Source organism: Mytilus trossulus, chromosome 6 (genome assembly GCF_036588685.1).
Source record: "Mytilus trossulus isolate FHL-02 chromosome 6, PNRI_Mtr1.1.1.hap1, whole genome shotgun sequence".
In the NCBI taxonomy this organism is placed as follows: Eukaryota; Metazoa; Mollusca; class Bivalvia; order Mytilida; family Mytilidae; genus Mytilus; species Mytilus trossulus.
In genome coordinates, this window is record NC_086378.1 from 42,337,952 (window position 1) to 42,365,174 (window position 27,223).

Consider the following 27,223-nt stretch of genomic DNA (forward strand, 5'->3'; position numbering starts at 1 on the left):
TGTTTCTGAAAACAGTTTATAAAAAATGTCATACTAGAACTAGCAAACATATAGCAAAGAGTACCAACATAAAGAAACAAAGCTATAGTAATTGTCCATTAACCAAGAAACCCTTGTTTTCCTTTTTTTTCATTTTTTGCCCCTAATTCGTAAACAGATTGAGGCATACATGTAACTCCACAACTCCAATTTTAACCATCCTTTTGTGGTGTGGAAACTTGTGATATAATTTCAGGCAATTCTATACACTGTTCCACAAATTATTGTCTGGACACTAGAAAAATGCTTATTTGGGCCCCTTTTATCCACCTTATTCCTAAACCAAAGGGACCATAACCCCCAACATCAATACTAACCTTCCTTTTTGTGGTTTCAAACTTTGTGTTTAAATTTCAAAGATTCATATTTACTTATACTTAAGTCATTGGCATATTCTTAATTATACTTATTAAAGTTATAGGCAATTTTCCAATTATACTTATTAAAGTTATTGGCAATTTTCCAATGGAGTTTATTATTCTGAATTTATTGGCAAATTTCAAATACACATAGTGTGAAGTAGTTCAAACATTACTTTTGGATTACCTCCCTTACACTGCTTTCAAATTGTCTTAACTGTCCTTTAACCAGAAAAATAATTCCTTAACCTTAGGGACCATTACCCCCAAAATCAATCCCAAGCTTTTGTGGTTATTAACAATGTGTTAAAATTTTATTCATGTCTATTTACTTATACTAAAGTTATTAACCGGAAACCATCCGTCTTCGGATGACGCAGACTTGATACTAATATAAATGTACGACTATAAAAACAGACCAAAACACAAAAACTAAACTGTACACCTTACAGTCCTTCCATACACCGAATATACTAACCCTAGTGCTTATAATACCTGAGATATGGACTTGAACACCAAAACATAACCTTGTTCACTGATCCATAAAATGAGGTCGAGGTCAAGTGAAAACTGTCTGTCGAACATGAGGACCTTGCAAGGTACGCACATACCAAATATATTTATCCTATTACTTATAATAAGAGAGAATTTTACATTACAAAAAATCTTAACTTTTTTTTAAAGTAATTACTGAACCATGCAAATGAGGTCAAGGACATTGGACATGTGACTGACGGAAACTTTGTAACATGAGGCATCCATATACAAAGTATGAAGCATCCAGATCTTACACCTTCTAAAATATAAACCTTTTAAGAAGTGAGCTAACGCTGCCTCGGCACTGGATCACCATCCCTATGTCAAGCTTTCTGCAACAAAAGTGGCAGGCTTGACAAAAAACAAACAACAGTAAATATAACACAACATAAAAACACAACTTAGCAACATCAAACCACAACTAAGAGAGGAATCTAAGGATTTCTCAAAGGGTAAGCAGATCCCGCTACACATGTGACACCTGTCATATTGCATTTCCATATGTCTACTTTGCTAAACCTTTAACAAACAAAAAATAATGTAACAAAGTTTGAGGTGTTAGTTATAAATAAAATAATGTGGTATGAGTGCCAATGAGACACCTCCCATCAAAGACACAATTTGTAAACGTAAACCATTATAGGTCAAAGAACTCATTATCATATAATAATAAAGATGTCCTTTGTAACATTAACACAAACACATCATGAATTAGTTTTAAATATATTTTTATTACTTTCCTACAAAATACTAGTAAAAATATGAATATAAATTACTGACTCTATGTACAAATATGTTATAAACTCATTGTTTCATACCATTAACAAACAAACATCGACTTTTTCATTCTTTTTTTCACAAACATTCCATTTTCCACAAATATAAATAAATCACATATTCATTCAATATTTGTAAAACATTTAACAACAAAACATAACACTTAAAATTGTGTCAAAATATCTAAAATAAACATATAGATTTCACTCAACTCATTTACTATTTTATTATTATTTGACTGCAAATTGTTAAAAGAAAAATAACTCTATCCAACTTAAATAATATCTCTTCATACTAAATTACATACTAGATACCGTAAGTAATCAATATATACAGAAAGTACCAAACTGTTGTTATAAAGTAAAAATAAATTGATTTTGATGATTTTTCCATTTCATAAGCATAATTCCCAAACAGAAGTAGATGTTAAAATGTAAATTTACCTATATCATCAATGGCACTTATATAGCCTACGCTTAGAACAGTATCAGCAAACACCAGTTATCATACAGAAAGTCAATACAATGGAACATAAAAATATCACTTTTGCCTTTTAAAATCTCAATAACATTATTTTTTTAAATCTTTTAATTCCATCAGTGATTTCATGATTACACATCTATTAAATTACCATATCATCATATCATAGAAAATACAAAAGTCTTTTGACCAACAATAAATATAAGTCTGTCCAACATACTCATGAAACATATTTACAGTTTGTGCATCTTAATTTTCATCTTTTTAAAAAAAAATTAAATCTAATTAAATTTAGAGGTTTTTTTTCATTATAAAATCTGACAGATTAAGTTGATGAAAAATTTTGCAAGGCTAAATAGTTTTTTGAAAGCTGCTTTTATGCTGACAGATTACTGTTTGTCATATTCCCAAAGCGCACCATACAAAATCTGTATAACTAAGACAGATGAATGAACCTCTAATACATAATAACAGTCCAAATATTTAATATTAATTCTGATTCTTCACTTTTTTCATTTCAATAGTCACTCATCATTAGAATTGATATTGTTGTAAAAGGTATGCACATCAGTCAATTCTGTATTTTCTTGCTGCCATAATTGTAAACAAATTGAATTATCCAGATCATTGTTTCCTTTCAGTTATCACCATTCTTGAAATTGTCTTTAAATCTAAGTAAAACATTCATCACTGCATTTTCTCTTTGCGGAAAGGAGTTTCAACAATAGTTTGTACCAGTTGGTTCTGATAGATAAAAACTTTGACTCTATCAAAGAGGAAGAGGAATATGAGTAGAACTGAGACATATTGGATCCAGCCCCACTTTATCATATACCAGAATCCTGTTGTGTACCTATTGTCATGTTAAGGAAAACAATATCTAAATGGAAAACACATTGCAAACTACAATAGTAATTCACACTCCTTTCATACAATCAATTAAATAATTTAGTTTTTGCTTTCTGAATGTGCTTTAAATCTAGAAGAAATTGTTTGATGCATATTCTGAATGAAATTAATGAGTATTATGAATCAAATCTTTTAATATAGATCATCTCTATCATAGATAATGGATATTGAGACATTCAAATTTTCTAATGCCTGATTATAAATAGCAGAAAAATTCTGTGTTTGTTTTGTTACTGTTTTCCTTTTTAAGAAAATACAAAAATAATCATAAGTCATAAAGCAAAGTTTGCTGGAACTACCCTGCTAACAAGAAAATATCATTTTGCCAGTTATTAATGACCTAGATGGTTGTCTGGTAGAATCAAAATGGTGCAAACAATTACATCAGTAAAAACAATTCAAGCTTCCAAAATTTCTGTTAAAATTTTTTATATAAATATGAGATTTCCACTCTTCCCTTCAAAGCACATATTTGATATGCCTAACGCATATATGTAACACTCCCAAACGTGTCCTTCCCCCCAAACGTGTCCGATTCCCCCAAACGTGTCTTTTCTCCCTAAACGTGTCCGAAATGTACAATATTCCCCAAACGTGTCCGATAATTGTTATTCGCCAAAACGTGTCCAATATTTAACGCCAAAACGTCACACGTCTTGTAGCGCTAATACATGTATCTCCTAAATAAAATTACTGATAACGTTTACGGCAGTTCTATAATGGGAGACACAGATGCTAAAGTTGTCATTTATCTGATTAAGTTAGTTCAATGTAGGGTTTTAATGATTATCATAATTTCAAAATTAATCTGTTATTGTTAATACACTTATATATTTATCCGCATATTGCATGGCGGGCTTTTAACAGCATTTTTTTCACACTTTTGTCAATAGTTTGTGTGTATTTCAAAATCTCATCAAATCATAAACTGGTTATCTGTTTTTATTAATAAATTTTAGTTTTCCAGCATCACTTAAAGAAACACGATAAAGGGACATAACGTCCAGTGCCACATATTTCAGGCAGAGGTTTTATAGATTCTTTTTTTATGAATATTATTATTGTGTGATCAACGCCGGTTTTAATTGCATTTTTTTTTGTAGTGTATAAATAAACTTTAGACTGTTGATTACGTATTGTCCAGACACAAGTACTTCACGTATATTTAGAGCGAACACTTGTTTTGCAAGTTTTAATGTTTTTACAGTTATACTGTACAAATTAACTTTAAACTGATGATCGCGTATTGTCCAGTTGCAAGTGTTTCATGCATATTTAGAAAGAACATACAAGTTTTAATGTTTTTGCAGTTCTATTTAGAGAGAACATAGGCTACCTGTTTTTATTTTTTGTTTTTTACTGTTCTATTGTTAAGATAAACTTTAGACTGTTGGTTGCGTATTGTCCAGTTGCAAGTATTTCATGCATATTTAGAAAAAACATACAAGTTTTAATGTTTTTTCAGTTCTACTGAATAAATTAACTTTATACTGTTGATTGCGAATTGTCCAGTTGCCAGTATTTCAGGCATAATTAGGGAGAACATTAAAGTTTTAATGCGCAGAGAAATGGACACTTTGACCCTTAAACTGTACAGTTTAACTGAACAAGTTTGCTTACAATTTACATACGATATAGCCGAAACGACACCCCACTTTAACCCAGTTTAATTCTGCCGGTTTGAAAAAGTACTAACGTGCCTTATTTATATTTTTAATGAAATGGTAAAATTAGTATACGTTAATGAAATAGCATTAACCAAATAAAGCTTGATATGGACACGTTTGGGGGTTAGTTGGGAAATGGACACGTTTGGGCGTTTATACAAATGACACGCTTTGGCGCTGTTTTCAACTAGACATGTTTGGGGGAATCGGACACGTTTGGGGGGAAGGACACGTTTCTGAGTGTTACATATATATATAATTTTGTTTGTTCTGTTTATAAACTTTTCAATTGATATCATATGGGGAAATTTTGAGACTTCTTGCAATCCATTCTAAATTATTTCTTTTTAAATGGGTATAACTCCTGCAAAAATAGTAAAATGGTGCTCATATAAACTAACTCCAAGTTTGCTGATTTCAACATTTTCAATAAATTTCATCAAATGATCCAAGAAATGTAGGCATACCAATGCTTACAATACAGTTTTTCAATTAAATTACGTTTCTAATGGACACAGTTCCTGTAACAATAATTTGTAAAGACTGATTCTGGTTGACTGAAATTAGATTCAAAAGAGTTGAATTATTGACTTGCAACAATGTGCAAGTAGATGAAACATCAACATTTTGATCTTATTTTGACAAAATGGAACCAAACCGACTTTTAATAGCAGAATATAATTTCACATTTCCACTTTATAATTATAAATGATTCAAACAATGAAATTATGTTTAGATTTTTTGTAAGCTTTGCAGCTAATGAATGCCTTTTAAAAGTGACCTAGCTAGCGAAAAAAGACAGAAGCAGGTGAATTGTCTCCACTTCTTTCCTGCTAGCAGCAGATTATAAGGACCAAAAAGAAATAAATGTATCGCCATTAGAGTAAATGGGAAAATAGTGTATATTAATTTCTCAATATATAAAAGGATACAGATATCTCTCTTCTGGATAAGTAATATTGGCACTGATGACAAATGGTTGGCCAGCACCTCGTCCTGTAATCCAAGATGTGTATGGAGCCTGCAGATATGTTGTTACTGAAAAAAGGTCAATAAATTTGGATAAGACAAGGTAAATTATAGCTCAATAAGAGGTAACAAACTAGAGCAAAAATGGGTAAAAATTGTCATTAAAGCAATAACTCCAATTTGAAGTAGTCAGACAATTTCAGCCTCATTGACTTACTGTAAATTCAGAAATTATTGTGTGCATTTATTATTGTGATTTTATCATTTTAGACTAACAAGCAATTTTATTTTTTTGCGATATTGAGAAAAATCCTGTTTCATTCATATAAACTATTTCAAAATATGAGTTATAACCCTGTTGCATTTTTTGCAATAATTTCAAATATTCCAGAACTTGTCTTGTTGGTCATGTTTGCCTATTTAATTTTCTATCTATTTATAGTTTCCATCTTATTATAGTTTTTAAGATATTAGCCAAAAATGCCACAACATAGAAAACACGTCATTAAACGGTAATAACTTTATTAAGTAGTTGTCTGACAACACTCTAGTTCAGGGAAGCAATGCGCATTATTACTGTAGTCAGATTAATGAATCCTTTATTTTCAAGAAGCATATACATACTATGGCAAACGAAAATATATACAATATATGACAAACATAAGACAGCAGAGAACAGAAGTTACAGAGTATACAATAATATTATGACAATCATATGTGATCTAATTTTCCAAGCTGCATTTATTAATTGCAAAGTGTTACTGTCAGAGATTTAGAATAAATTATCTAACTTGTGCCGATTTGGCCAGTAGAATAAATATAAAATTCTATACGCACAGATCTGTACATTGGCCATGATAAAACAAAATGATATTCGTCCTCCAAAACATTCATATTGCAACATATATACAAATTCTATTATCTCTTTGAGTATTCAGATAATGACCAACTTCAACATTTAATCTTAGTGTGCTGCTACGCAATTTTATTAATATAGATGCATTTCAATGAAAATCTAAGTATCTTTCAAAACCAAATAGTTTATATCCTTTATAAATACAAAGTTTGTTACATTCTTCTAAAGCTGAAGATTCCACTGACATATTCAAACAGACTATTTTGACCGATATGTTAATTAATCGTACTAATTACAAAAGGAACGGTTTGATATGTCACCTGCATGCCTTTGAGTGTTAACTTCACGTAAAAATGGACAGATTCATGCTGTGATGTTCACTTAGCAGATCGTCTGTATATTCAAGAAGGTACGGGTGCTATTACATTACCATATCTGAGGCACAGATATTAGGTCATAACAATAAAAGTCAATCAACACCTAGGCCATATGGTATCATAAAGTTTTACCTTAAACTATTAATCTCACCAGGCGACAGTTGGACACAATTAATATTCCCCTTATAATCATAATCATGTTCTGACTGTTAGATACCAAATAAATATATGTTCAAAATACTAGCCCCGAATCAGGGCTAGTATTTTGAACATATATTTAAATGGAATTTTGCGAAAGAGATACTGATTGCATGCGTGTGTTGAATTTACATATTTTTTTGTGTACTTAATTCAATATAATATTGATATATATTAATATTGTATACAGAATATCTAGTTAATTTCAATGAGATTTAATAAGATCTAAAACAGAAAATAAGATACTTTATATTTTTTTGTTGTTGTAACTTCAGAAAGTAAATTATCTCGCATATATATATCTATATATATATAGTTTGGCATTTGATTACATACTTTTAATGAACAGTGTTGTTATATTACAATTACTATAGAAAAAAGACCCCCCCCCCCCCCCCCCCCTCCCACCCGACACCCTCAGACAAAAAGAAAACAATTATTGTCGTCTTGTCAAAAGCAAGGAGGTCTTTAAGATTTATGAGTGAAAAAGCTGCCTACTTGGATCTTTTGACATACATCCTTCTTTTTGGCAAGTTTTGCGAAAGCGATACTTAGCGATCAGCATTCACGCCGACTACTTCAGCATACATGTAGGTTCAGTCTGTGGTTAAAGTTTTGTTTTGCATCAAAATCGTTGTCAAACATATAGGATTTTTTTTGAAATTGGGACAGAAGCTTCTTTCTGTCCAAAATACAGTATCCAGGGCAGAATTTTGCAAATATTTAATTTCATTTTTCCGTATTTTACTACGAGATGGACTTCGTTTTTCCTGAACAGTTAATTTCATGTTTTTCTGAGGTTGAAGATTTTTATGCAGTCATCAATAACCGTTTTGTTCAATCGTCCAGTTGCATATCCATGCAGATCAAGATCATGATAATGATTCAGTGTTCCAGCTAGGTTTTCAAAAGGGCAGGGTGCCAATACTGAAAAAGGGCATTTAACGCGCGATATGATAATATGAAAAGGGCATATTTTAATAAAAGATGTTAATCAAACATTTGTGTTTATTCGTTGAATCACAGGTTATACAAGAACAACATCATTAGCCCATATAGAACTCTATCTTTCTACTTTTAATGCTGAACAACTTGTCAAGCAGCTTGTCACACAAGTTTTTTTTATCATTGCTTGGCACAGTTGAACTTTATATGCAGTATGTTTTGAGAGGTGACCTGTTTCATACTGTTTCTATAGTCTGGCACATTTTACCAGTTTCACCTTTCTACCCCTGCTGTGCTTAATGGCAATACAGCACAAAACAGCTGTGCTCAGTAAATTCATAATTTTAGGATATAAAGCAACAGTGAAAAATTGTATCAATAATAAATACAGAAAAAGATGACCAAGGCACCCTACCAACACTGCTACAAAGACCCTCTTTAACTTTCCCCATAACTCAAAATAAATACCTAAACATATATATTCTTAAGCAATTTAGCAAGAAGTATGGAGACATATTTTAGAATATGTAAATGGGTTACTCAATGCAAGGAAAAAATCAGATTGAGTTATCTTTCTTTATTCGGGTGTGCTCCTTCTTTGGAGGATTATAAACAGTACGTAAATATGATGTAAATATGATCACAATATGGCGGCCGATTTTGTTATTTTCGTATCAAAAATGAAGGCAGTCAATGACAAATACGTCTGAATTTTCTGTTTTTATTTACGGAAAACAAGTAAAACAATGTCTTCAACGAGTTTATTATGGTTTTCCAATCTTCTGTCATTACGTTTCCTCCATGAAACTACAGTAAACATCGCAAATTGTGCCCGAGTTGTTGTATGCATATTTCTTCAAATATAATTGCCGACTGACCGATTCTATTTGAATGAATTAATGTTGATGATCATTAATGACCCATCCGATAAACGGATTACCTATAACAACAGATTATGACACCAGTTGTAACCATTGATTAGCTTGGGGTCGTAAACAAAGCCATAAACTTTCCCCCAGGTAAAATTTAGTAATTAGCTTATCATATACGCACAAATTAATATGCAATCGATCTTAAAAAAAGGCAGGGCGCCCTGGAAACTGTAAAAAGGGCACAGGGCGCCACTCGGAAAAGGGCGGGCGCTGTGCCCTCTGAAAACGGCCTAGCTGGAACACTGTGATTTATGAAGGTTGAAACGATTGTGTTCTACATTGCGCTGGACTTTTCACTTGTTTATTCAAAATGCAACAGTCAGAGTAAAGACATTGTATATATCTTATTAGTGCCGGTGTGGCTTTTTTGCTAAGATTTTAATTCCATATGTTGACCTGATTTTATGGAAACTTATTTTATTATATTTTGAACTAGGAACGTATCTACTGTTCCAAGGTTTAACGATCAGATTATTTATACAATTTTGAAAACATAACATTTATGAAGCCACGGTTATTTTTTATTGAATACATCGTATAATATCATTCATTACGACTATGTGTTATGACCAGCAAAAACTTTTCAAAAAGCTCCGTTTTTACATGACAGTCATATGGTTTAGATTGTTTATCTATATTCTCCCGAAATAAAGCTAAAAAAATTAAATTATGTAGTGTCACCATTGTATGATATACTAGCTGTTTGGCAATTATAATGCCATTACGCCAGCATGTTTCTGGAAATTATTCTCAATCGCTAAAAATGATATTTCTGCACATAAACTACCTCAAAGTACTTAACAGCTTCAAGGGACTTGAAGGACCTCGTTCCTTCTTTATCAAACATTTCGTTTTAGATATTTGCAAGCCGTAATTTCAAAATTATTTTCCAATTTTCTCACGAAATTTTTCACACTATTTTTTATTTTACTTTATTAAACATAAACATAAACAACCAAAAAAACAGATGACACTCAACTACTTCAAAGGTAAACGGGAAAGCGGCAGGCGTCCTAATAAACGCCTATTGAACATTGAATATGTGATGTGTACTATATATGACTTTGCCCCCAGTTCATTCAAATCTCGCATATTCTCGCATGGATTTTAATTAAACGCTTGACCCAATCAGAATTCTAGGTTGCGAACAAGCTTTCCCTGAACTACTCTATTAAGGCCATGTTTATTTTATTTATAGATCTTGTCTAGTTGACCATTTTTGCTATGTGAGTTTAACTCTATAAATAATAGTTTTCAAGATAATAGAGACGAAAATAAAAATAAAAAAAGTAAATTCATCACTTAAGGGCAACAACTCCTATAAGAAATGTTCGGGACAGATACGTTTGTGCAAAAAATGCGTCCTTTAGAGCCTAACTTTTTTTCTCCAATGCTACGTTTGCGCCACATGTTTTAAAATTATAAGTATCATTTGCGCCAAAAATAAAACATGATTGCAACAATTAGAAGAAAAATGACTTCCCTAAGTCTTTATTCGGACTTGGAACCAAATTTAATGTATGTAGTAGTTTGTAAGTTCACTTTATTGTCCAAAAACACAAACATTGCAGGTTGAAATGCATAAAACAGTTCATAATAATTCCTAATAATAATATAGCCCATACGCATGTTGGGAACAAAGCAATGTGTCATCAACATATGGCTTAAACGTAATCAGCAAACGCTTCTTATTTCTTCTCTATTGTTATATCCTTATTAAATATTCAGCAAAGGAATAAGATTTATTTTCTCTCTGTACATTGACTGTCTAATGAATTTTAAGGCATTTTTTTTCAGAGGCTCATCTTCATGGTGAAATATCTCCGAACATATGATACTTTTTCAGCCTAAAATAAGAATGAATAGAAATTTATGAATGGTGATATTTACCATTCCTTCCTGTGTATTCTTTAAATATTTTGGAAAATTCATAATCTTTAGCATAAACACTTGAAGAATTAACAACTGGAGTCTGAAAAGAAAAAAAAATGAATTAGTAACATCATGTGCACCATTTAAAAGTTTGAAAGTATTTTAAATTCATGGAAATATATTAAGAGCATGATAATTTGATAAAATTCATTATTCTTAAGAAGTCAATATATGCATGCGCAAACAAATTTTATTGGATTAAGAGCATGAGTTTGTTCACAAAGCGAAAGAAGCACGTCATATTAGAATAAAATGCCTGTCCCAACGACTCCCAAGTCACATAAACATGTATAACCCCGCCGCAATTTTGCGCCTGTCCCAAGTCAGGAGCCTCTGGCCTTTGTTAGTCTTGTATGATTTTAAATTTTAGTTTCTTGTGTATAATTCGGAGTTTAGTATGACGTCCATTATCACTGTACTATTATGCATATTTTTAGGGGCCAGCTGAAGGACACCTACGGGTGCGGGAATTCTCGCTACATTGAAGACCCATTGGTTGCCTTCGGCTGTTGTCTGCTCTATGGTCGGGTGGTTGTCGCTTTGACATATTCACCATTTCCTTTCTCAATTTTATTTACTTACACTTTTTTTTCTAAATCTACTAGTATGAAAATTAAAATTATTACAAGCCTTATTACTGTAATACATGTTTTTGAGACTGAATAAGGTATTTAAAGTCTATCTGAAAGAAGTTATTTTATCCAAAAGCTAGTGTTGTTTCCTTGTTACACTGCTGGTGGTGTCAGGCTTATGACAATTATAATGGTGTGTCCCACTATGAAAAAGCAATGTCACACTGTGTCATGTGGTTTATGAAGAAACCCAGCCTCCAGTATAGAAGATCAGAATAATGAAGGAGATCCATCACCAAATGGCAAAGACTTGCAGCTTTTAAGTATTCAAAGTTTGAATGCAGTGTTTTCACATGCTTCAACTGGGCCATGAAATGATTCTCCAATAACAGTGGTTGAATTTTTAAGCTACTGCCGTACTGGTCATAAATCTAAATGTGGGCTTTTGCTCACCATCTCTTGATGAGTTCACAAATAGCTTCATTTTGTGTTCTAATCTATTTATTTTTTTGGATGGTTGCACAACCATATCTTTGTTTATTTCAATTCATGTTTGTAATGTTAAAAAATAACCTAAAGAGCTAAGGTTAAGATCTTCTTGGAAATTAACTATTCTGGTTTTAAAATAAACCTTATAAAGTGACAGAGTAAGGTTTAGCCTTGACATTCACAAATTTTAAATCTGATATAACAAGAATGTGTCCATAGTAAACGGATGCCCCACTCGCACTATCATTTTCTATGTTCAGTAGACCATGAAATTGGGGTCAAAACTTTAATTTTGAATTTAAATTAGAAATATCATATCATAGGAAACATGTGTACTAAGTTTCAAGTTGATTGGACTTTAACTTCATCAAAAACTACCTTGACCAAAAACTTTAACCTGAACTTCACAATATCATTTTCTATGTTCAGTGGACCATAAAATTGGGGTCAAAACTATAATTTGGCATTAAAATTAGAAAGATCATATCATGGGGAACATGTGTTCTAAGTTTCAAGATGATTGGACTTCAACTTCTTTAAAAACTACCTTGACCAAAAACTTTAACCTGAAGGGAAAGGACGCACGGACGCACTGACGGACGAACGGAGGCACAGACCAGAAAACATAATGCCCCTGTACTATGGTAGGAGGGGCATAAAAATTATATTATACAGAAAACCTACATCAAATCTGTTATCAGTTCCTCTGTGAGCTAATGGTGTTCTTTGACTCATTTTTAGATCTCCAAAAACATCATATTTAGATCCAGCTTTGGCAGAATCATGATATATATATGCCATGCATTCCATGGTGAAAGTGGAATACCTCTGAAAAATAAAACATTTGTTTATCTAATATAAAGATGTTGTATTTACATGGCTATTTGGGTTATTTGTGTTGTTGAGTTGCTGCATCACTGACATTCACTCCTTCTTTGCAGTAAAATAAAAAGTTATCTGAAGGAAACTGTATAAACATATCATTTAAAAATATAGTTACAAATGTAATTTATTTGTGATACAGTATAACAAGTTTTTGAAGAAATAAAATATGCAGCCTTTCTTTTTTTTATTTGAGCAAAACTTATATCTTTTCTTGATTTGATAAATATGTTGATATATACAGCTGAATATATTTAAAACTATAGATTGAAGGTGTTTTAAGTATTTGCATGTTATCCTTTTATTACAATTATTGAATTAACATACCAAAGTACCTAAAAAATGGCTTGCCAGCTGTTAACTCAAAATCACTGAGTTGGATTTCAAAGTTAAAGATCTAGTGGAGTAAGAGGACCCAATGCATTTTTTATAAATTTTATCAGCATTTTAAATCTAGAATTCCACCAAGGATCATCAAGTGACGAAGAAACAAGACCAAACACAGCTCTCATTGGCGGATCCAGGAATTTTCATAAGTGGGGGCCCACTGACTCACCTAAGAGGGAGCCCACTTCAGTCACGCTTCAGTGATTCCCTACATAAGCAACCAATTTTTTTCCCAAAAAGGGGGGGGCCGGGCCCCCCCCCCCCTAAATCCGCCTCTGGCTCTTGGAATAACCCTTTCTCAGGTTGACAATTTTGATATACACCTCCTGAGTGGGCCATAATTGTATACATGTTTTATAAAGTAAAAGTGAAAAGAAGCCCAAGTCTGTCTATTTAATGAAAGTCCAATTTACATAATTAGGTTAACAGAAAGTCAACAGCAATCATCTCTCCTGTTTATCTATTTATGGGGATTCTACAATGTGAGTTTTTTTTAGCTAACTATCAAATATAAAGAACACCTCCAATACAAAAACTCATGGAATGTTTTTTACATGACCTGTAACTTATTTACAATTTTACTGCTTTTTATCTAATGAAAATTTCCTATGTGTCATTTATTCTCAGCTTGATACAAATTGGTTTTTGAAGGCTTTTTTCAAATTTGTTGATTTAACCACTGTGCTGAACTTTAAGAATAAGCTGCCATTTTGAAAACATTAAAATTAACCATCATTAAGATGATGTTGACCAAGCTTGGGGAACCCTAATTTGCCAACTGATTTCAGAGGAAGAATTTATCTAAAGTCTACTTTAAACTCAAAGAGATCTCAATGAGATGGCTATGCAAGCTTGTAAAATATATGGTTTACTCAAAGTAGACCCATAGTTAAAAGTTTTGTCTTGATTAAATTACAAGAAACCTAAACAATGCTATAAAAGTCATGAGCTGGACAGTATAGAAAGTTACTTATAAGCAGATTCAACTGGTTTTTTCATTAGTTCTATATACACAGAATTAAAACATTTTATCACTATTCCTCTGGGAACTTACAAATAACTTGTATTGGAAAATAAGAATCAGTTTCACTCCGGTGACCTTTTCTGTGTCCTGAAGTGGCATTTCTAAATGTAAATCTAATCCATCAGCTTTACCGTCTCTATTCCAATCCTCTTCTCTTGACTGAAAATAAATAGTTCAACTGCATACTCAATATCTTTGACCTGCCACTAGTGGTTCACCATAAATTAGACCTAATAACAAACTTATACATTGTCTCGCTTTTTGACTCCGTCAAGCAAGACAAAAATAAATGTTTATTGAAAAAATAAAAAAAATTACAGAGAATATCAAAGAATTAACTATTAATGAAAACAACAGCTGTATATATATAGCAACATGACTAGTGAGAGTTGCATGTATCTAAATTTGATTTAGTGAAAGAAGTTTCCTACAAAATTCCTCAACTCTTAAAATTGTACAAAAATCTAACAGGTGAAATTTATAACTTTAGAAACCTCTTCCCAATATGTCTGTGTGTTCTGTATTACCCTGTTGGTTGTCTTACTTGAATCAGTGGTACTCGTAGATTTTGTTGTTGAAGTTGGTTATATCTTTGGTAAGTACTATAGGTAATAAAATCGCCTTCATTTTCTAGCTCTAAAACCAGGAGTAGCTGCCTCTTAAACTCTATGTCAGGTGTTTCCTCATAAAAACCTTCCTTTAACCAAAATCCTGAAAATATTCATTAGGATAAGCAAAGATTGTCAAAAAAGTTAACAATAGATATAGGTGAAATGAGTGCCAAGGAAACAACTCTCCATCTAAGTTACAATTTATAAAAGTAAACCATTATATACAAATGTAATGTAGGACAAGGTATGGTCTTCAACATGGAGCCTTGGCTCACACCCAACAGCAAGCTATAAAGGGTCCCAAAAAAATTACTAGAGTAAAACCCAACAGTCTAGTCAAAAGCCATATTTAGGTGTATCATAAGCCAAATGTCATGATCACATGACTACCATGACATACTATTCCAAGACTTGATATTTAGGTGTATCATAAGCCAAAGATCAAGACTAAATGATTACCATTTACTTCTTAAATTATTAAAACAACCTTTACACAATGCTAAAGCTCAAATCTGGTTATATCATCAGGTCACATGTTTACCGTATAATGTCATTAGCTAAATATAGATAACTGTAACCATGGAAAATCCCACTGGGATTTTTCACTGAAAGGATAATTGAACCTGTTAAGATATCAACCAGATACATATTCATCCCCTGGATAACTCTTTGATCCGCTGGTTAACTCTGAACCTCCAGTTACTGTGGATTCATTAAATTTCGTTGGATACCAATTTTCGTGGATTTCGTGGTTACAGGTGAACCACGAAATTAAATGTTCCACGAATGAGAAATGTGTTATAGGCTTGTATGTAGATTGCATTTTAACCCCGAAATTAAATATCCACGAAAATGCAAGTGTTCCCTTATCCACGAAAATTGATACCCACGAAAATAAATGAATTCACAGTAACTCTGAACTGCCGGCTAACTCTGAACTGCTGGTTACCATATCTATATAAATAGGGTGCAAACATAAATCCACCATTCTGCCTCTTATGAAGGTCCTTTTTGAAACATCACCAGGTGCTGTTAATTATGTGTATTGGTATATTATATACTATATTTTTATGCTAAAACCAACAATCTAATCTATATAAACTAGAGGCTCTCAAGAGCCTGTATCGCTCACCTGATTCTACTTGGGTTTTTGAAATCATATAAAAAAATATAAAATTTGGCTAAAAGTAACAACACAACCTCATAAGGCTATGTTTGATTTCATTCAATTCAGTGGTTCTCTAGAAGAAGACTTTTGTTTGCATTTCCCGTAGGGTCCTATGTTAAACTAAGTCCCCTGCTGGCAGCCATCTTGGATGATGGATCGGCTACAAAGTAACAACACTTGGTCAGCACCTCATAAGGAACATTCATGCCATGTTTGGTTTCATTCCATTCAGTGGTTCACTAAAAGAAGTCATTTGTATGCATATCCCATAGGGTCCTATGTTAAACTAAGTCCTCTGCTGGCGGCCATCTTGGATGATGGATTGGCTACAAAGTAACAACACTTGGTCAGCACCTCATAAGGAACATTCATGCCATGTTTGGTTTCATTCCATACAGTGGTTCTCTAAAAGAAGTCATTTGTATGCATTTCCCATAGGGTCCTATGTTAAACTAAGTCCCCTGTTGGCGGCCATCTTTGATGATGGATCGGCTACAAAGTAACAACACTTGGTCAGCACCTCATAAGGAACATTCATGCCATGTTTGGTTTCATTCCATTCAGTGGTTCTTTAAAAGAAGTTCAAAATGTAAAAAGTTAACGATGACGATGGACGACAAAACGCCAAGTGGTGAGAAAAGCTCACTTGGCCCTTCCGGCTAGGTGAGCTAAAAATGAGAAACAAAAAACACTTATGAACCATTAACAAATGACAACTACTAAACATCAGATTCCATATGATACAGACTAGAAGTATTGTACATTGTTTCACAGTATTCATAATCACCACATCACTTCAGTCATTTCAGTGTGAATTCTAAAAGTACGAAATAGAAGTCTTGTGCATACATGTAATGTTGTCATCCTTAGATATGTTATAACGCCTATAAAACATAGTAAAACTTATTTAAATTCCAGTAATGCATACGATACAAGCTTTTCCACCGGGGTAAATAATTTTAAATTAATCAAGGTCTGCAACAGAATGATATGACAGAAAGACTTGTATCTGTTTTAAAATGTGTCTCTCTGTGTACATGTATTTATATTGCTTCTTAAAATAAGAAACATTTATGATATGTTCTTTACGTCGTTACTACAATCCCCTTCCCTTTCATAAATGTGACATACCGAATTAGACTATTTACCGGGTTTGTTATCTCGTAAGCAACACGACTGATGCCACATGGGAGCAGGATCTGCTTACCCTTCCAGAGCACCTGAGATCACCCCTTGTTTTTGGTGGGGTTAGTGTTGTTTATTCTTAAGTTTTCTATGTTGTGTCATGTGTTCTATTGTTTGTCTGTTTCTCCTTTTCATTTTTAGCCATGGCATTGTCAGTTGTTGTTTTTTTATGAGTTTGCAGGGTTGGCAAAAACCTGGGTTTTATGAGTATTGCCTAGCCCAGTGGGAATACTGGGAAAACCTGGGTTTTACTGGGTTTTAGTGGGTTATACTGGACAAGACTGGTGATATGGGTAATATAAAATACTGGTCTGAATTTTATAGAGTATTCAGTGATAAAACACAAATGTTATACATTTAAGATATACATATAAACCTTTTTTGTTTGTTTGGTATAACTGTAAATACATAGTAAAAAAAAATTTTTTTTAAATATAACTCCTATTAAGTAATAAGAATTAACAATAACATTTAAATAATGTCTATGTACTGTCACTAATTAGTAAGTAATTATTGACCCTTAGTGTGTTTATTTAGTAATATGAATGTATAGCATTTGAAATTAAATTCACTTAAACATTGCAATAAATATTTTTTTTCAAAGTATGGATTAATATTGAAACAAGGTTTCCTTAAATGTGCAAATCTTGTATTCTATCTACATATATAGAAGGGAATGAAATTTTATTTTTCATTATTTTAGAAATGACTGTCAATGGTTATCTGTATAAAAAGTATATATTTAGCTGTAATACTATGAACCTACACCAACACTTTTCTATTTTGTGTTAAAATAAGCTTAAAAAATCATATTGCCCAGTAATGCCCAGTTTTCCCAATTTCTGAGAGTATTGCCCAGACTGGGAAAACGGGTGACCCTACATGGACATGTATTTCTTTAATTAATATGGGGACGAGGTCCCCAGTAAAGGTAGAAAATCAATAAAAAAAATAAAAAAATTTCAGGGACAATTTCCCGATGTTTCCATTCTACTAATAAACCAAAATCGTTAACTTTTTTTCAGATCTACTTCTGTTTCTGGTCTTCTTCTGTTTCCCGTCTTATTTGCATGAGACTTTGAATAAAATGTATATCATCAACATATCAACAAATATAGGAAGGAATTCAACACCCAATCATTTTTAATAAATGTTTAATATGATAAAAAAGTTACCTGGATAACAGCATTTCTTTGTTTACATTGTATATGAGGTCATAACTTAAATAAGTCACAACTTAATCCCTAACAACAGAACCAATAACAGAAAGGTAAAATGAAAATTACAAACATCATTTAGACATGTTAGAAGATATTCAACATTTGTTATGGGTCTTTAAAAATACTGGAAGCATTTATAGATGCCAACCCCCTTTTGACACAACCAGTAACAAACTATCAAATTTTCCGTGTTTTTGAAAAGTTTTCAGTAATTATTCATAAACGTGCATTTAACAATAAAAATTACTGAAGAGTGGTAGCAAAGTGATATGCACTAAAATTTGTTGTTTAACATGTTGTCTGTAGCATGTATCCATTCATTAATTGTTCAGATGTTTTCGACTCGTACATTTTCGTTTTGTCAAGGAGAAGTAGAGAAAGGGGGAAAGCTACTTCATAAAATGCAAGTTTGCCTCTTCGGAAGTCAGTTAAATAGTTACCCAACAATAGGTTGATATCTCCTGAGAAACAGGAAGCATTATATTAGCTTTTTCTAAATACCGGACCAGGACCGAAAAGTCATGATAAAAATCCGTGTTTTATAAAATTGAACGGTGATGATTTGGAATCCGTAACTATTCGACTTTAGGCCGTTTTTATTAATAAGTTGGTTTACGGACATCAGCCCCAAAAACTTAGGGTAGGAGGAGGGAAAAAAAATAAATTTAAACTAGATCTTTCCAGTTGTTTTTTTTTAATTGGTTTACAGATATCGTAGGGCTCACACTTCTTCAGAATTATAGGGAGAAGTGACTTCTCTTTTTGAAACTGATAGGGAGAAGTGGTGAGATTTGAAAGAGAAGTGCTCATTCGTGTGGTGCCCTACAATGTTTGGATTTTTCTATAGTATAAAGGGTCATATGTAAATAATGTTCTTTTTATATTGTTCAATTCATATCTGAGTATACAATTAAAGTAACATTTCAAATTAAAAGTTTACTTACAACTTAGGTTCTTGTGAGAAACTTCCAACTAAATATTTAATATCTTTTTTTTATTTTGAAAAATGTAAAGAAATTATAATATATCAATTACAATTTAATTCAAAACTATCTTAAGTATGAAATTCAGTGTTTCTCATCAAAAAATATATAAGTTATTAACCTGGTCCATAATATATTGATATTAGCTAGTGTGATAGTCTCAGAGTTAAGCAACTTTAATCAAGTTTGAAACAAATTCAATCCATAAAAAAATATATGGAATTATAGACACCAATCAATTAGATGTAACTAAAAGTCTCTTAATGCATGTGACATACATAATTTTTCCCTTTGTGGTCAATATTCGTCTGTCAGCTGTTTCGTCCATGCGTCCATAATAATTATTGTAAAAGTACGGATTTCGGTCTTAGCTGGTCCAGTTCAGATCCATAGTTTAGAAATCGGTAAATGGCGGACGAATGCAAGAAAATTTACAAAAATAAACGATGTTTGACAAGTTATTTGGAAAGGAACATGACGTTTTTAATGCAATAAATGGATTAAACATTTACTAGAGGCAACTTTTATCACGTTTAAATGAAGTAACAAACTTATTTTGCCGTCGAAATTTAGGTTGATGTATGTTTTCGAGTGACAAGCACTGGAACTTGCAAAAATGTTCGAGGTGATGAGTTGTATTTTTTATCAAATAAACTGCTACACACTGCAAATACAATGCTTCAGCCTCTTTTCTTAAGATAATGAACCGTTTATGTCTTAATTTCTTAAATTATCAATAAAAAAATGATGTTTCATCAACTTGTTAAAAATTGAAAATGTCCGATGACGGATGCGACTGGTATCGTCAAGAACAAGGCGACTTGTTTTCGCTTTTGGGTGTCAGGGAAAGCTAACCAGTCACGTTTCCGGTGCACTGGTTTACGATTTTTTAGTGCAGTAATAGGAAACAGAATACGAAACGTAAACACAAAAATTCCGTTTTAAATTTTCTTAGTTTGGATTTTCAGGCTTGCCGGATCATCCGATAATGTTCAAGCTTTTTGGATAAATAAAATTATTTTCCTACCTACCTACCCACACCTGGCTTGGCAGGCTCGGGATTGGGGAAACAAACAATATTTTAATTTAGGCCTCATGTACATCATAAACGTACTACTGAGTTTTATACAATAGCCACATAAAACTACCAGTGTGATCTACATTTTAAATACAGAAAGATTATAGTGTCAAGTTGACACTCACTAAAGTCTAAAGACTTTTCTGTTTCTTTTATCGACATGTTTGAATTAAAAAAATAATAATACAGACTTCGTCCCCGTTCACAGGTACAGCCTGCCTCATATTATCAATAAAAAATTGATGTTTCAACTTGGTAAAAATTGAAAATGTCTGATGACAACAGCGTTTGAAAGCCCAGAATCATAAACAACAGGGCGACTTGTTTTTGCTTTTGAGCTAGGTAAGGCAAAGCAAAGTGATGGAAAAATGATGGACTGGAAAGTACACTGATGACACACTCACACTATCATTTTCTATGTTCTGTGGACTGTACAAATTCGGGTAAAAACTTGAAAGTGGCATTGAAATTAGAAAGATCATATCACGGGGAACATGTGTACTAAGATTTGCCTCAGGGTGCAGGATTTTCTTGACCCATACACCTTATCGCTATTTGTCCGCCATTACTGAATATCACACAGGTTCCCGTAAAAGTATGACGTCATAAAACAAAATAGCTGACGCCACAATGAAAAAGTGATTGTTGTATGCGTCAAAAGTTCAAGCGGCAGGGTCAGCCGGGAATAGCGATAAGGTGTATTGATGGCCTTTAGCTTTTGATGTTTGCTCTTTGTTCAGGTGGTTGTCTCATTGACACCTTTCCCATTTGCATTCTCAATACGGAAAGCTGGTCACCATTTTGTTATCCAATTTACAAATAAACATGAATCTGTATAATTTTGTGATTTTGTCAACGTGCTTCAACTTGATATAACCGGTGAAAAATCTTATTTTTTTGAAATTTTCTTACATCGCACTTACCATAACTCCTATAAACAACGAAAAGTGGAGGGATTACTGTAACAAACAACAACACAACTAAAATTATAGATGCCTTGGAACAGATATGGGTTTTGTAACGTCGAAGTTCTGGATGAGAAAATACTTCGTACACCGCCATTTTCAAACAAAGCAGGAACGAAGTGAATAAGAAAATAAAAGAATTTTTGATAAATAAAATATGTGCTTTATTTTTCTGGCATATATTTTCTGTGTATACTCATGATAGATTGGTGGTTTTTTTTCATCATGATTAATTTGTATTTATAATAAATTGTTTTATCGACAGTAGTTACGCCCCTTTCGCCACTTAGCTCTGGGTGAAAAAAAAGTAAAGCATTACGTTCAATATTTTATTGTCAATTAAAGACGCCCATTACAAGCAGAATAATCAAGATAAATTTAAATGTACATTTGATTACAATGATTACAATGATTATGTTAAACAAAAGAAAATCATAAAAAAAAACCCAAAAACATCAATATGTGATATATATATAGTTATATCTATACATTTTTTTTTTATATATTTAAGGTCTTTCCTCTCCGTGAGGAAAGACCTTATTGTTTTTCTAATGTTTTTTTTTCTTTTTTTTCTTCCAGCATTTGTTTGGCTCGCCCTCCTACCGCTTCTATTGGAGTTATCAATACCAAAATTAAACCATCAATAGACCTCAACATGAACTTTTACCAGATGAACTTTTGTAGGATTTCACCTTCCCCTTAAGAAGTTATCTCCCTTTTGTTGATTTTTTTCAACATGGTCCCCCCAAAATGTGTTAAAAGATATCACGACTTTATTTGGACAAAAGGTAGATCTCATCATAATGTATTACCATATGAGGCTGCATAGGATTTCATCATCTACTTTGAGAGTTATATCCCCTTGAATCAATTTCTTTTATTTGCATTTTTTTCAAAAAGTATTAGATAGAATTTAATTGAAAATGACAGCATGTATTAGAACAGATGGCAATGTTTATAAACATAAACAATTTATTTGTTATTAACCCTTATAAGGAGTTATTTCCCTTTAGAAATTAAAAATATATTTTCAAAAATTTATATTCGAGAACCGGAAGTCATAGAGACTTGTAACCTTCACCAATAATCTTAAATTCATATGACCTTTAATATGCACCCAAGGTCAAAGGTCACCGAGTGCAAACAAAAATTACGCTGCAATTTCAAGCTTACATATTAGGAAAACGATAAGACTTTGCTGCATACATACAGCGTATGAAATGTTCTTCTCGACAAGCTCTACATTTTATACAATAAGCCCAAAAATGTCCGACCGTCTGTTCAAAAGTTACAACGGGATGATTCTTAAAAGTATAGTATTGTGTGAATATCTTTTTAAAGGTAACAGATATCAACCTACTATAAACTGCAAAGATGATCAGTAGTTCGAGACCTTCAATTTGAGGTCAATGTCAGGTCATGATGAAATTTCACCTTGACCTTCACAGTATACTATGACCTTGACCTTGTGATAGTTGAAAGGTTAAGTGGTCCTGAGTTGAATGGTGCTAGTCCCATGTTTCTACGACTTCCGGTTCTTAAGTTTAGTATTGCATCATATATTTGATGATAAATTGTGACCTTTATGAACTTTGAAATTGTCCCAATTCTTTTTCTATAATGTTGTTGTTCAACTGTATATCGTTTATCATTTAACATATTTGAAATATCTATAGTCCTTTTAGAGATAATGCAGTTTGAAGTTTTGCGAGCGGAGGCATGTATTTCTGAATCATCAAGAGTTTACCACTTAAAATGTCTTAGAAATTGAAGAGGTTGACATAGTTATATGTTTGACCAAATACCAAAAACATTCCATGGAAAAAAACACCAAAAAATCAATTTGAAATTTTCAAGTTTTGCATTGACTTTGTAAGTTTCATAACTTCTATTTATATAGTTGATATTGCATCATTATTTGCACTTTGTCAAATGGGGTCATCTGATATATCAAATTGAAGGTCTCAATAAACTCTACTTAAAAATGAAAATTTTAAACCTCCTTTTCATCCCAGGGGGAAGGGTGGGGTCATTTAGTGCAAACATTCAAATTTCTCAGATGGTAAGGTTGTTGCATATCAAATGAAAGAACATAAAGCGTACATTTCAAATTTCAAATTGACGTCTCCAAAAAATTGGTTGGATGGGGTCATTGAGTGCAAAAAATAAATTTTCTTTTAAGGTAGGGTTGTTGTATATCAAATGAAAGGTCATGATGTGTACATTTGATATATCAAATTCCCGACCTCCAAAAATTAGTTGGATAGGGTTATTAAGTGCAAAAATCAAACTTTTTAGAACATGGTGTTGTCGCATATCAAAAGAAAGCTCATCTACTCTGTTCCATGTATCATAATTCCGATCTCAAAAATGTAGGCGGATGAGGTCATTAAGTGTAAAAAGCGAAAAGTTTCAGAAGGTATGCTGTCTTATATCAAACGAAAGGTCGTACAAATTACAATACGAAAACATCACTTTTACAGGAAAGACCTTTCAATTGTTTTACAAACAATTGAGATACTAGTTATAATTATTATTATTATCAATGAGATTGACAAATACAGTTAGCCCTGAAGTTCATATTAAATAAGATCCAATCTAGCTGCGAATAACAGACAAACCTTTGGCAGTAGTGTACCCATAGTAAACATGGATATATAAAAGTAAAATAAAATATTAACAATATTAGCAATTCTAATTAAGTTTCTAGAATTTGTTTTCTTACAGTATTTAAATTATTAATCAAATTACATACTTGATTCAATATATAGTTATCTTCATTAGACATGAGCCATATAAATTGTGAATGAATGTCTAGATTCTTAAAATTTTTAAAAGTTTTAACTATATTTGATAAAATTGACTCTCTCTCATTTTCTAAAGATTTACATTTAAGTAAAAAGTGTGGTTCATCTTCCACTCCATTTTTACAAAGATTACAAATTCTATCTGTTGCCTGAAGACCTCTGTATCTACCTCTTTCTATTTCAAGATTGTGGTTACTAATTCTAAATTTTGTCATCTGAATTCTCAGATTTCTATTTCCCATAGACAAATAGGGTTCAAAACTTATATTATTTTTAAAAAGTCTATATGTTCTAAGTTTATTACCAAATGACATGCTTTTCCTGTCATCATTTAAAGATGAGTACCACAACTGATTATACTTTAGTTTTAACCTGTTCAAAATGAACTTTTTTAAATTGAATTTCATATTAAAAATTTTAAATAGATCAGTGTCTAAATATTTTGATAGTGAGCTCATAAAATTATACCAACTTTTCTTATTCTGGTTAGATAAGGCCTTGGATACAGAGAGAGCTTCAGACAACAGTTTGTCTTCTGTTTTTTCTAAACGTGATAGGTATAAAAACATATTAACTATAATTTCAATAAATAATGGGTATCTCCCAAGCTCCCCGATCACTGCCATATTTGAGCTTCTTTTTCCTACACCGAGGGAAAATTTACATATTTTAGTATGAATTAATTCAATTTGTAGTTCTTTGCATATTTTTTCAAAATAACAATCTCCTTTATCTGTTAACTTTTTAGAATCAAAAGCACCCCAAATTTCACTTCCATAAGTTAGTATTGGTTTCACTGTGTGGTCAAATACATGTAATAAAGTTTTAATTTTTGGTTTATGGTTTTTAAAGATTTTATAAATTTTGAAAAGAGCTTTAAGTCCCCTTTTATATAGATCATGTTTTGCATCTGTGAAACTTCCAGAGGCACTAAAATTTATCCCTAAATAGGTATACTGTCTGAATTTATCAATAGGACAGTTATTAAAATAAAAATTTGAGTGATTTAATCTCCCTGTACTGTTAAAAACCAAACTTTTAGTCTTTTTAAGGTTTACTTCCAACCCCCATTTTTTAGAATACTGGGATAACTTGTCAAGACACTTTTGTAAACCTTCTGCTGTTTCAGAGAGCAAAACTACATCATCAGCATATAATAAACAGTTTAATTTAATTGAGTCAAGTTGGACTGGGTCACAAGTATTATCAAATATCTCAGGAAGGTCATTTATAAACAATTTAAAGAGGTTGGGGCTTAAATTATCACCCTGGCGAACACCTATATTAGATGCAAAAGAGTCTGTCATGTGAGATTTATCAATTCTCACATTCAGTTCTGTCTTTTTATACATATTTTTAATAACATTATAATATAAATCACTTATACCATACTTTCTAAGTTTGTAGAATAGGCCCATATGCCACACTGTGTCAAATGCCCTTCTAAAGTCAACAAAGCAAGAGAAGAGAAGCTTATGGCCCTTCTGGGTATATTTTTCAATCAGTGTTTTCAAAACAAACATATGATCGCTTGTTCTCTTCTTTTTGCAAAAACCAATCTGTTCTTAACTTCTTTGCAAATTATATTTCTTTTTGATAAAAAAGTTTCTAACCTTGTGTTTAATATTTTAGCAAAAAGTTTGCCCAATGAACTTCCAATAGTTATACCTCTGTAATTTGAGGGGTCATGGGTAGGACCACTTTTAAAAATTGGTACTATGAAACCTTTTGCCCATAAATTTGGGAAAGAACCAGTCACTAATATATGATTAAATACTTTTTTAAAACTATTTAATAGAAAAGACTGACTACATTTAAGCATTTCATTTAAGATCATGTCAAAGCCACTAGATTTTTTATTCTTTAATGTACATATTGCTGTTATAATTTCTTGATCATTTATCTGAAAGTCAAGTTCTGAAAATATTTTTTCCTTTTCCATTTGTTTAAAGTTATTAACAAAATTATCATTAGGTGTATTAACTTTGCTTTTATTCAAATCTTTAAAATATTCAAACCATGTATTACTTGGGATGTCAGGGCTTGAGGATTTATTGTTATCTTTAGATAATTCTTTTAGAAGATCCCAATATTTATTAGGGTTATTATCATGTAGGTTATCAAGTTCATTCATGACACTCTGTCTGAATTCCTTTAATTTATGTTTTCTTGATTTTCTATATAATTTTAATAAGGAGAAGTAAGATGTCCTAACAACTGGATCTTTGCTATATTTTTTAAGAAGCTTTTCTTTACTGTCTAATTGACGCCTTAAGCAAGTTAATGACATATCAAACCATTTAGGTTGTTTTCTTTTATTTAAATGTTTTGAGTTTTTCTTTTTAGGTTGTTTTTGTTTAAGAGACTTGTCAGCCACTTCTGTTATAATGGAATTTAGATCAGCAACCAAAATATCAACATTATCATAAGTTTTATTGTTAAAATCATTTATTTTGCTTTGTATGTTGTCTGATGATAAGGCAGTTATAAATTCTTGAGATGAAGTTTCATTCCAGATATAAGTTGATGGGGCAAACTGTAACTTATCATTTATGTTATTATTAATTCTACAATCAATCTTTAACATGACTGAAATCTGGCAGTGATCAGATAATTCTCCAAAAAATTTATGTACTTTAAAAAATGAGATATTTTCCATCAAACTCTCTGAAGATATAAAGTAATCAACAACACTACTGCCATTTGGTGTGAAGCAAGTTAACTGGCCTATAAAGTCACCTTGGACACGTCCATTTAATATTCGCAGACCAGATTGAATACAAATCTCGTTTAAATTTTTACCTCGTGTGGTCAACACTTCATCCATACTATATCGTACTAGCAGATTTTGATCAGGAGAAAAATTTTCAAAACC

General features: G+C 32.0%; 1 protein-coding gene across 1 annotated transcript; it reads right to left on the minus strand.

Moving 5' to 3' along the window:
- Window positions 1–2,464: 2,464 nt before the first annotated feature.
- LOC134721366 (transmembrane protein 231-like) lies at window positions 2,465–21,670 on the minus strand. The gene is made up of 7 exons (XM_063584318.1): window positions 21,500–21,670; window positions 14,876–15,042; window positions 14,362–14,490; window positions 12,723–12,866; window positions 10,936–11,017; window positions 5,701–5,806; window positions 2,465–3,045 (listed from the first exon to the last, which is right to left on the minus strand). The coding sequence occupies exons 1-7, from the start codon at window positions 21,636–21,638 to the stop codon at window positions 2,880–2,882; spliced, it is 933 nt and encodes a 310-aa protein (XP_063440388.1). The 5' UTR covers window positions 21,639–21,670; the 3' UTR covers window positions 2,465–2,879.
- Between the last annotated feature and the right edge of the window lie 5,553 nt (window positions 21,671–27,223).

Excerpts from the sequence above, each read along its gene's own strand:
- LOC134721366 (XM_063584318.1), bottom strand. The coding sequence starts at position 21,638 with ATGGCGGTGTACGAAGTATTTTCTCATCCAGAACTTCGACGTTACAAA. Across the intron at positions 5,807-10,935 it reads AGAATACACAGGAAGGAATG|TAACAACATATCTGCAGGCT; the intron begins GTAAATATCACC and ends ACCTTTTTTCAG. Across the intron at positions 3,046-5,700 it reads TATCCAGAAGAGAGATATCT|GTACACAACAGGATTCTGGT; the intron begins GTATCCTTTTAT and ends ACATGACAATAG.